The sequence below is a fragment of the Nanorana parkeri genome, unplaced genomic scaffold, assembly GCF_000935625.1.
Source record: "Nanorana parkeri isolate BGI_ZX_2015 unplaced genomic scaffold, ASM93562v1 scaffold1450, whole genome shotgun sequence".
NCBI classification, from domain to species: domain Eukaryota; kingdom Metazoa; phylum Chordata; class Amphibia; order Anura; family Dicroglossidae; genus Nanorana; species Nanorana parkeri.
In genome coordinates, this window is record NW_017307718.1 from 257956 (window position 1) to 270283 (window position 12328).

General features: G+C 41.3%; 1 protein-coding gene across 1 annotated transcript in view; it reads left to right on the forward strand.

The window, feature by feature from the left end:
• The window catches only part of LOC108798327 (brain-specific angiogenesis inhibitor 1-associated protein 2-like), a 126289-nt gene that overhangs the window by 39313 nt on the left and 74648 nt on the right, over positions 1 to 12328 (forward strand). Inside the window, exon 2 of the mRNA XM_018570067.1 lies at positions 7401 to 7476. Coding sequence (XP_018425569.1) covers positions 7401 to 7476 — 76 coding nt within the window. The remainder of the gene's footprint in view (positions 1 to 7400; positions 7477 to 12328) is intronic.

Below are 12328 nucleotides of genomic sequence, written 5' to 3' on the forward strand. Positions count from 1 at the left end.
CCTTGAATGACGGTGTTGTCGGCGGGCAGCGGCGTTGTTCGTTCTCGGCAGGCAGCGGCGAGTTGGGAAGCTCACCGGGAGGAGAGGGCCAGACGCATGTCCTCAGCGTGGGCGCGGCGTCACGTGACACCAGCGTAGGCGCGAGTGGCTTAACTGACGTGGGCGGGCGTAAGCGGCGGGCGTAAGCAGCGTGCGTGAGCAACGTGCAGCGGCGACTATCTTTTATTGTGCAACAGGTAAGAACGCAGCACCCAGTAGAGGAGTAACTGGGTCTCAGGCATTGCCTTCTGGAGTTATTATTTGAGCTAGTCATGAGTCATGTCAGGTCCTAGATCTCCATGGCAGCAGCACAGTTTGCTCAAGTACACCTCCCACCCTGCTCTCTCTTCCTGTCAGCATCTTTTGTCAGCACATGTGTACTACAACAGAGTCTGATTGGCTCCTAGTCCTGGCCCTTCCTCTTCCAGTCTGAATGCGGATTCAAAGACAAATTTAAAATACACTTAAAAGGGAACTTTACCCATAGCTTCAAAATAACAACAAATACACCTTTAGAAATGTTAAGTAATGACAATCTACAAACAGATACTTATAGATAAATGCGGGCTTTTTATTCTTTGCATACCTTGTTTTTCTTTTTCTCCACATTCTTCTCACAGTGGCCATTTTCTTTTACTAAGGGCAGATTAATACATCTCCCTTTACTTCCTGGAACTCCTTCACATGTGACCAGGACATGTGACCATGCAAATATTCTCAGCGGAGAAAAATGCCTTTCCCTAAGATCTCGTCATATTACAGATGAGATTTCCCAGTAATGTTCTGCTGATGTAACCTTCCCGTGATGCAACGTTTGAGCACATTACATAATTTGTGCCAAAGAGAACCAGGAAGTGGAAAAAATAAATTGTAAGTAAAATGAAAATATGTTTGTTTAACTAATACATTTATGTAAGATGATTTCACATCAGCATGCAGAGCTGCATGGTGATGTGATTTTTAGTGAAAGGGGTAAAGGTCCGCTTTATTGCTTTTACTGAATAAATAACTACAATAAAGAGAATGTCACTTTGCCTATTCAGGGAAAGAGATAAAGTATCTTTAATCTTAAGTCCCGTCCCCTCCCCCCGTCCCCCGATATGCTTGGGTCTATCAGCCAATCACATGGCCTGAGCACTCATGTGAGGAGGAAGCTATGTCATTAATAATGTGTAAGCTCCAACACTGACACAGACCGTAGACAGGGCTAAGGCAGCATAGGAGGGGGAAGAACATGGAAGGTAAGTAAAAATGTGCTGGCCAGGGGGAGCTTATTAATCATTGTGTTTTGGGGGCAGAGAACAGAAGGGCACAGACCAAAATGGATGCTTGAGTATTAAAAAAGTTTAATAATTGCAATAATCAAACTGCCAACACGTTGCAAGGGCAAACACAACCCCTTTCCTTAGGGCTTGGAAATGATGAGAATAATGAAATGGACTCATTCAGAATTTAGATTTTATTGCAGCTATGGGTAATTCTCCAAAAATGTGTAGATTGCAGGCCCGTAAATGGCCAGGTCTTTGGTAAAGTTGAACTCTGTCTATGTGGTTATGTGTAGGTTACACATATTTTGTACAGGTACATCACACTTATTTATCTATCACCAATTTTTGGAGCATGAATTTAAAAACGAGGTAAATAAACAATGTGCACACTGTGAACTCTAACCCAGCACTTCTTCTGTGGGTTTCATTAGAACATATTAGCTGTTCAGATAAACAGAAGAGAACAGTGCTAATGATAAAGATAAGATGATCAGCACTAATTTCTACTACCCTGGGGAAAAAAACTGTATTATCATTTTCCTTTTAAATAAACACTGGAAGTGAAATGACTGTGTATATTCTATATTCAGAAAACAGAAATTAGCAGTATCAATCTTAGGCCCCTTTCCCCCTTTTCCTCTTTCCGTGAACAGATCCCCCCTGATCAGAGCAGTGCAGATCGGATGTCACAACAGTGTCCGTCTAGTTTTTTCCTCTGTCTTGCGATGGAGATACAAACTGAAATTACCGGATCCATGTCGGTCTATGGGGAATATAAATGGACATGTGTCCAACTACAAAAGATTACACCCGATCTGGCACGATCAGGTCCAGCGAAACAGATCTCTGATCCATTTTTTTTCCGAAACACTGCAAGGGTTAACTGAATAAATCCTGGAGTTCTTCTTTACCACTAAACTTCCCTAACATTTACCCTAAAATGTAACCTCATAATCCTACCTTTAACCCTAACACGTAAATTAAACCCTTTCAAAACACTTAAAAAGGTCAGTAAAACCATTCATCACAGTTAAAGATATAGTAGAGCTCCAGACTGGTGTGAGATCTGACCAGAGCAAGCAACCATGGAAGTCGGTCATTATTTCTGTATCACACATAGAGCGGCCAAGTAACATTGTGAAGCTACCATGTTATTTCCAGCTCAATTGTTTCTTCTTTCCTGCAAGTGTAAATATTTTACTTTCTATTGGATTAATGTGGAATTCCAGGCAAGCAACTAAATATACAGTTGAAATGCACATCATGTACTTGCAAAAATATTTATATATATGCTCCTATAATTTACACATCTCTTTCACAATGCATAGCCAAGCTGGAAACAGACTGGTTTGAGTTTTGAGATCTGTGGAGTTTTGTAGTTTTCTGTGTCACATCTCCACCTCCAGCCTACTCATTGAACTCCATTATTGACTCTGATTATCTGCTGGTGCAGGGAGTTGTAACACTCAGCCAATAAGTAGTAGAATGATATTCCTAAGCTGGCCAAATGCTTTTATATGTCTTTCCTTTAGCCTTCAGGTTGCTGCAAGTGTGGCATTGGGAGGAGGGACATACATTTAGTTTTATTTATGTAATATGCATGTAGTGGATGGTGGCATGATTGGTGTGTCAGATGATGTGTTTGTCCCTTGAGGGCGTTGGTGGGTTCCTGACAATGCCATGTTCTTCCCTATGACGAAGAGTTGGACAGAGATGGAGAAGGCCAGGGTGGGACGTGGTTTTGGAAAGTTGTGGAGGACGAGATCCATTCACGGCCATTTGATATTTCATGGATGTACCCACTCAAGCCACTTGAATACCAGGGGTCCTGTGGCAGATATCATCTTTTGGGTCATTCCAGAACACTCCTAAAAACTGTACCAGATGTATTATGCATTATGTTTCATATTATGGCACTGCTTTATGGCAATTTGCACTAGTTATGTGTAAATTCTTGAGGGTAAATACATTTATGTATGGTGTTTTATCTTTTTGAGGCCCAAAGCTGCCTGTAAACAAAGCAGCGGGATGCTTGTTCTGACGTAATTTACCTTAGATAGACTCATAGCAATATTCTGTAAATGTAATTGCCCAAATATAGGCATGTAGCCATATAAGGTCATTGATGTCACTGTATATTGTCTTTTTGCTTACACCAAGCTGCGGGCAGAGAATTTTCCACCGTAGTGGATTGGGCGTCACAGAAGAAGCTTCCTTTCGTATTTGGAAGGAGCTCCATCTGGGGGCACACACACTTTTCGGGCTTGACATATTTAGTATCTAGTTAAGTTGATGCAACCTTGTCTTTTTTGTTTTATCAACACATTTGGAATTATTTTGCATTGATGTGCACTAAAATGAATTTGAATGTATTTTTTACAGAAAATGTGGGTTTGATAAACAGTTGCGCTAATATCAAGTGATATAAAAAAATTGCATTGAACATCATTTTATTCTTTGCTTTGCTTTAATAAAATATATAATTTTAGGGGATTTTTAGCAAAATTCGGGCCATTTTAACAGGTGGGCAAAACAATGTGCGCTCTGGCATCGAAAGGGTTCAATGGTAGATTTAAGTGACTCGGAAAAAATGGAGGAGGAAAATTGGGGAAAAAGAGGTAACAGTTGAGTTTTTATTCAACTGAGAGTTACGGTATTGTGTCTGCCAGGGGAGTTAGCTCAGGCAGTTTGTGTTATTTATCGTCTTCATTTTACTTTTCCCAAAATGAACTATAGAAAGTAAACGATGATCTGATTGTTTGCCATCATTTGGACATACTAATTCTCACTATTCTCACAATTTTCATACTTTTGGACCAGATGTTAAAGGAGAACTATGAGGTGAGTGATTCTCACTCAACCTCATAGTTCAAGCCGATGTGTGACAATGAAACTGTCAGGTCGGCTCTACAGATCTGGAAGTGAGCAAATGCATACCGCCGCTCGCTCACTTTCTGATCATCTCCCTGCAGAAAACGGTGACTGTCAGTCACAGTTCCCCGCAGGGATTTCCCCCTCTCCGCTCCGATCTTTCAGCGCTGACTGGAGAAACGGATGGGGGAGGGGGCGGGCACAGCTGGCTCTGCCTCTAAATAGGCAGAGCCAGCTGTCACTCACACAGCTGGGTGGATCTCGACAGCAATGTCGAGATCTGTCCCTGCTGCGGCACTCTCAGTAGATAGCAAGCTGTAGCTTGAAGTACTCAAGTAACTACTAATTACCAATACATAGCTTTGCTCCAATTGACACTAACAATTTAAGGTGTATTGTGCTCCCACTGACATTAATTTGGGACTCTGCTATTGGGCAGATCTCTGCTCTGGGTTCCTGTCTCTGCACACCCGCCAATATAAGGGGCTCCGCAATTTCCCTGTTGCATATTTAAGTTTTTTTTTGTAATGGGAATTGCTATAGGAGGTGTTAAAACAAGCAAAGGTGGGTGAGAACACCCAAAGTTGACACTGAATCGGGAATTATGGCAGTGAGAATTATGGCACTGTTCGAGTATCCAAAATCGTAAAATAGGAAGCAAAGTGCTGACTATACCAGGCTCCTATGATAAAAGAGCACTTTTGTGTGGACTGGCCCATTCACATTGTTATTTGTCTTTATGCTACTTTACTATGTTAATAAAATGAACTTCTTATTATTACTTTAAAAATGCTTAAAATGAGGCTCATGGCAGATGTCGAAAGCCACATAAAACTATATAAAATGTGTTAGCTACCAAAGAATATTTAAATCTGTGTAGTCTCCTGTGTGATTATACACACCTCTTCCATTCCATACACACCTCTGTCTGGAAGATTACTATATTTGTATTAGTATACTAATATTATATACCAGGGCTCAAAATTTCCACTCGCCTGCTCGCATTTGGCGAGTAAAAATAAAGTGAGGGCAAGTGGAAATTTGGGTAACTATATTATTTTATGTGTGCGGGGGGGGATTTTATTATTATATTTCTGCCTGGGGGGTGTAACGTTGAGAAGTGCACCTTACAACCATCGCACGACTTTCGTTATGCAATGGTTGTAAGGTCATTAAAATCGCGTACAATCTGCCCATCTTGGACAGGCAGATCCTACTTGTGATCATCGCAAGCCCTCCGATGATTACAGTGCTGACCAGCCCGTGCAGCATTCGTCTTCCAACCACGCCACCAACCCGCCAAAAATCGTATGATTTTCGGCACGTTTTCCAGCGTGCTTGGAAGACGAAAGTCGTACGACCTTACAGTAGAAGCGGTCGCACGCTGCCCATACACCTGCCGAATATCGTACGATCGCGGTATGACCCGCGATTATTGTACGATAATCGGCAGGTGTATGGACACCTTTAGTGTATGTGTACATTAGGCCCCATTCACACCTACAGTATATTTCAGGTGTGATTAGAGATTCCTGTGTCAGGAACCTGCGTTTTCCTGCTGCAGCAATCCCTAATCTGCAGACTACAAGCGGCAACTATAAGATAAGAATTATCATAAGATTATTTAAGAGGGTGTGTTTAGGGGCGGAGTTAAGACCGGGGCAGGGTAAGGGTTAGGTGGGGCAACTGGTGTCTAGTAACTCTTAAGGCCTGGCTAGTAGCTCAGGACTTGAAATTTTGAGCCCTGTTATATACTATACCATATATTCTGACTCCGATCGTTGTGATAGCGAGATATATCCCTTGCTGAGACCTCTATGCCTGGCCTGTATAAGCAGATATACTCACTGCGGACAATCATCGTCAGATAGCTGAACTCGTCAATACCGATTCATTCAAAAAAGGTGTTTATTCTTCTACATCAGGTTACAGCAGATGATAGGAACAGCAGTTGAACGGTTATAGTATTGTGCGGTCAGAAAATGATGCCTTTCCTACGTACTGTGCAGATTACATGTGTGTCCTTGTTACATGTGGCTCTTAAATGTGGCCATGACACAGGAAGTACTGCACACAGGAAGAAGGAAGGGGCGTACACTAGGGGGAAATACATCGTCACATGAGGAATAATTACAGAAAAACATGTACATTACAACAAAAGGCCACTAGATGGCAGCATAGGATAACACATGGATTTAGCTATGAGAAAATAGTTAGGCAAATCACACTATATAAATTCTAACCTATATAACAATGCTAATATTAACTGAGGCTATGCATCTCATATTCTATGCCCCTATTGGGGCGGCACACCATACTTCCCAACTTTCTGAGATCAGAAACAAGGATACCATTACATGCAAAGGGGAGAATTCATCAAAACTGGAGCAGACAAAATCTGGAGTAGCTGTGCATGGCAACCAATCAGATTCTATCTTAAGTTTGTTCAGTTAAGGTTTAAAAATGAAAGATGGAAGCTGGTTGGTTGCCATAGACAGCTGCTCTAGATTTTGTCTGCTCCAGGTTTGATAAATTCCCCTCAAAGTATGTAGGCAAATGACTCATCCCTGCCACGTCCCCAATTAAGCAGACAACTATGTTCCATCTAGTGGAGGGAATGCATTTGCCCAAAGTATGACTGGGCGAAAGTTTTATAACTCAAGCCCTTGATGTGGTATAGCACTTGTGGTAGTTAAGTAAAACATCAGAGGGATTTGGTTTCAAAATGGGGACAGTCCCTCCAAATGAGGGACAGTTAGGAGCCCATACTATACTATACTATACCTTACTATACTATACTACATTGTACTATACTATACTACATTGTACTATACTATACCTTACTATACTCTACTTACTATACTATGCTATAGTGTGCTATGCTATACTATAGTATCAGGTTCAACTCTACAACTTCCTTGGCAGCCTACCTGCTCATTGGAGCGGTGTGATGATGCTGATTCATAATCCAGTGGGCAGGCTGAGGGTGGGGAGGTGACACAGGAAGCTAAAAAACTAAGCCAGAAAAGAGTGGTCACCTGCATGAATATAGAATGTGTCAGACTGGAAATCACAGAATTAGAGTTACAGAATGGCCATGAAAACATTTTACATATCATTCACTTCATTTCTTATTCATCTGTCAGCATGCTGTGCTCTTGGAATTGTTAAAGGATCTGAGAAAAAAACCTTTGCCTAATATACTTTCATTCTCTTTCACAGGTTATATTAGATCAATTCAACCCAAGCTTAAAGAACTTTGTGACGACGGGCAAACATTATGAAAAAGCACTTTCAGGTAATTTGGTAAATCTCCAGTGTGTAGGAAAATCAAGGCATGTCTATATTTCTGTACTACTACAGCCCTTTGATCTAGAAATTTGGTAATTTACAAGTTTGAAACTGCATGGCACTGTACCTGCTGTTATTTATTTTCCACAATATTTCACTTTACATTAAGGGTGTATTTATAAAACATTCACTGAGGGTAACAGCTTTGGGAACGTCTACGTTTTAGATTTGCAGCGCATTATGGCCACTAAATGGATCCAAGGAGAATAGGAAATTCTCCTAAAGATGACCATACGCTATGTAAATCTTGGCCAGTTCTTGATATACTGTGGCTGAAATTCGCATAGCGGGTACTGCTGTCGGCCCCTTTTGGCCAGCATTCCTCAATTAGCTGTTCGAAGGAGCTGTATTTTTTTTTAATATATTCCCTCTGTTTCTGGGGTCTCAACATACCACTTTTCTCACAGTAAGACTCACATTGCCACCTTTGCATCCTCTTCTTAGAGTTATATACATGTTATTTACTCTAATAAAATCTTTTTAATTTATTAAACTCTTTTTTGCTCTTTCCTTTAGCACCCATTCCATTTTAGAGGGCGGTACCTCATTTCCAATTCTTACTAACTCTATTGACCATTGTAATCCCTTTACTTTTGTCTCTGTTTGCATTCCTCTATCAAATCTCTCTTTTATTATGGTCAGAACTAAAAAATATATATATATTTTTTTTTTTTGAGAGATTTGTTTAATACACTTAGATCACAGTATTTTGTGGACACTTTGATATATTAGGAGAGGAGAACTATGGGGTTAGGGCTTTTCCCCATAGTTCTCCTTAGTGTAACACAAACTAGCGTCCTCCCATCACCCTAAGCTCAATAAACCGCGAGCTACAGCTCGCGGTATACTGAGACGCCGCAGCTGAAGCGGATCCCGACAATTATGTCTGGATCCGCCCAGGTGCGTGAGTGACAGCTGGCTCTGGCTATCTAGAGGCAGAGCGAGCTGTACCTGCCCCCTCCCTGTCCGTTCCGCCAGTCAGCGCTGTAGGATCAAAGCAGGGAGGGGGGAATCCAGCCACTCCCCTGTCACGGCACGATCGAGAAGTGAGCGAACGCCGGTATGTGTTCGCTCACTTCCCGATCTACTGAGCTGACCTGTTACATACATAGTATTTGGGGTTGAATAAAGACATATGTCTATCAAGTCCAACCCATATAGGTCCACGCATCATCTTATTCTTAGGGATACTGGTATCCCTGGATATTACGGTCCCTCAAGAAATTGTCCAAACGTTTCTAGAACAAATCTACACTCTTGGCTGAAATCACTGCCGATGGCAGTGAGTTCCAGACCTTAACCGCTCTTACTGTAAAGAACCCTCTTCGCCCTCAAATACGACTTGCTTTTGACATCTATTTGAGACGCTTCTGAGATCATTTAGAATTCATTGCAGGTGCAGTTGACCTGCTTCAAGCTGCTAGTGTGTTTCTATAAACTATTTGCGTCTTTTCCGCACCCATTAGGTATAAATTAACAACCAAAATTTTAATTTAGCGTCTTTTCACATTTAAGTGTTGGCTGCTAAATTAAAATTTTGGTTGTTAATTAAAATAGATGTCAAAAGCAAGTTGTATTTATTTGCCCATCAAAGTCCCTCCCTAGACTACACTTTGAAGTGAAAGTTCCCCAAAAACTAATGAATCCCCAGCAGTGAGATTCTGTCTTCTTTAAAGAACTGACCTCCAGTTCTGTTCCCATTATGAGATAGCTGATCAGTAATATTTTCTAACTCACACTGAATTCTACTTTGTAATACATGGAGAAGTGGACAGCACTACTATAAGGCTAAATAAACATAACAAGGACTACCTATTTCAAGCACTCAAGTTTAGATAGATGTAATTATTATAGCACAGCAAGATGAAAAATATAGCTGTTGTCGGCATGTCTCCTACATTTGATTATCAGTGCATTTCACAACATGGAAAATTGGACATGGTATAGATATTATCTGGTGTTTTATTACTGGGAAATTTCTTGAAGAGGTGTATGTTATGGGAAATAACTAACAAATCGCTTACACGTGGCAGCTATATGTGAATTCCATTGCTAGCCATTCAAGTATTGGAAACTAAAAGAATGACAAACTATTTGGCAAAAGATAATTTGGTATTGTCCAAATAATTTTAGAAACTTTGGAAGTGTATGAAGAAAAATATTAAAAATGGAATTCCAGTGTGCTTGGGGAAAGACTGAGTTTTGATTTATCAAGCTGAGGTTAAAAGTCACATACCGAATAAATGCAGTTTTGTTCTTAAAATGTGTTATATCTAAACTGTTAGAAATTCCAGGCTTGAACCACATAGTAATATACATCTATCTCCAGTTTCATTGCCAGGTGCCTGGTCTGCAGTGGGAGCTGCACCAGGGGTAGCAAATACTACTGGACTCATGAGCTAGCTCTTACTCAGTAATGCTTATGTATTCCCAGTCATTGATCCAAGGGCAGCATTTGTGTAGCTGTTGTGTTTTTAGTTACATGGTTGTAAGTTTGTTAGGGGCCTGTGCCAATAGGATTTTGTTTGCATCAGGCAGGTTTTGCAGGCCCATACAAGCCTATAGAAATACAAAACCTGCTTGATGAAGGTCAAATGCAGGTCATAAGGAATTCAAATACAGGTCAAATGCACCTGGTAGTAAAATCTATCACCTTTGACCTGATGACCTTAGAAGCATCTCAAACTGATGTCAAACTGATGCCATTGACACAAGCCCAAAATCCGTTGACAGAGGCTTTTATAAAGTGTAAAGAATTTCTATTTATCATATGGTTATGGTTATTACTAACATCAAAGATATGTTTCAAGTTGTGGTACACATTTTGCTGGCCATACATTGGAAGCTTTTTCTTGTTGAGCTCTGTGGCCTTCCCTGCTAGTTATTGTAATCTGACAGCCAGAGCCCATAGCTGTCAGAATACCCAAACAGTGGCTGCACCTAATTGCCTGCAGTTAGTGTTCAGCCAACAATTTTTGGCTCAGCTCCCTCTGCAAAAGACAATTGATAATTGATTTTTGTTAAATGGAGGGATAGGGCCACCCACAGCCTAAAATGTTGGCCTAGTTAACAGACTGCTGACTTGGCTGAAATTCGAGCAGTGAAAAAATCTTAACTGCTGCAGATGTAAAGTACAAGTGCCTAAAGGAGGCTTGTATTAGCCTCTCAAATCTTCCTATCACAGCCATACTCTAGGCCATTCTGAAGGCAAAGCTCTGACACTTCCGTGTAGTGTCATAGGTTACTGCTAAACTGTGCCCCCTCAAACTTCTATTGGCCTATCCGTATGGTCAGCAGCTTACCTGGTCAATAGAAATGTGCAAGATGCAAGGACCATGAAGGGCAAAGCAAAAGTTTCACCTAACTCCCCCTCCCTTCTCCAGCAGCAGACTGTTCCCTTCTTTGTGTATCTTTGTTGCTCTGTTTGGCTACCAGGAAAAAAGAGAAGCATCCAGTACTTCTTGTTATAGGGAGCATGTGACACACTACATTAGTATGGTAACTGTAGGGATGAGCTCAGGTTTGGACCGAACCTGGTCCAGACCTGAATTCCTCAGTATACATAGGAAGCACCACAGTAACACAGAAGGAAGTTTTTTCTATGCCACCCAATCAACTGGGAGCAGGGAGTTACAGACCCACATTTTGACATAAGCATAGGGGCGGGATGCAGTGATGTAATTGACCTTAAATGGCTACATGCTTATATTTGGTAAATTAAATTTACCTAATATGGCAATGTGGTCTTGTAGACCCCATTCACACTGAGCTACATCCAAAAAAGCGATGTTTTTTTTTCAGCAGGATTTTGAGCTGATCGACATTGAGCTACAGTGCACATTTTGTCACGCTGCGTAGCGCGACTTTTCACAGGGACGTAGCTGCTACATTGGGCTGTGACCAATCAAAAACGGTCTTGATGTGACATCATTCCTTCCTTCTTATATGCCTGTGCAAAAGTGACACTTCTGTAGCGCGACAATGAGCTACACCATTCAAGTCTATTGGGCCAAATCGCACAAAATCCGCTGAAAAATAGGTCATGTTCGAGCTACAGGCGACATTGAGCTGAGATGTGAACAGCTCCATTGAAATGCATTGGACAAGCTACATTGACCGACATTGAGCTGATATTTGAGCGATTTTGGAGCTGAAACCACCCTACAAATCGCTCAGTGTGAATGGGGTCGTAAGGTAAATGTCAACAGTGGGGAATGCCCAGCTTGCAGCTGATTTGGTGGAAGTGCCAATGGCACTTCCTTGTTCGGAGGGGCTCAGGTTTGGACTGAACCTGAGCTCATCCCTAGTCATGGTCACAGATGTTTACTGCAGCTATCCTAATCTATGATTTCTCACTTTTAAAAATAAGGGGATACATTCTAGAACATAAGTCCAGAAAAAGTAAATTCATAATTTACTGTATAAATAACTAGCGACCTGAAACAAGAATGTGGCCAGTGAAGCCTGATCTCTTGCTTGGAATACTTTCTCCAGGTTCGTGACTCCCTAGTTCAAGGACCCAGAAGAATAAAGGAGGAACGTGATGATAGCCACGGAGCCATCATCTCCCATAAAAAAGGTCAGCGGTGGTTTTACTGCCCTCTGAAAAAGTAATCTTCAGTGGACAGCTGGTTTACAGGTGCGTGGGAGGCAATACTGCCACCCCTACAATGCCTGTTTTTCTTTTCTTTTTCTCTTTTTCCCAGTGGGGATTTTGCATTTTAATACTGTGCCACAAATGTGTGCCAAGTATTGCAAAGTAGTTGCGGTGTGGTCCCATTGACTTCATTGGTTGCATT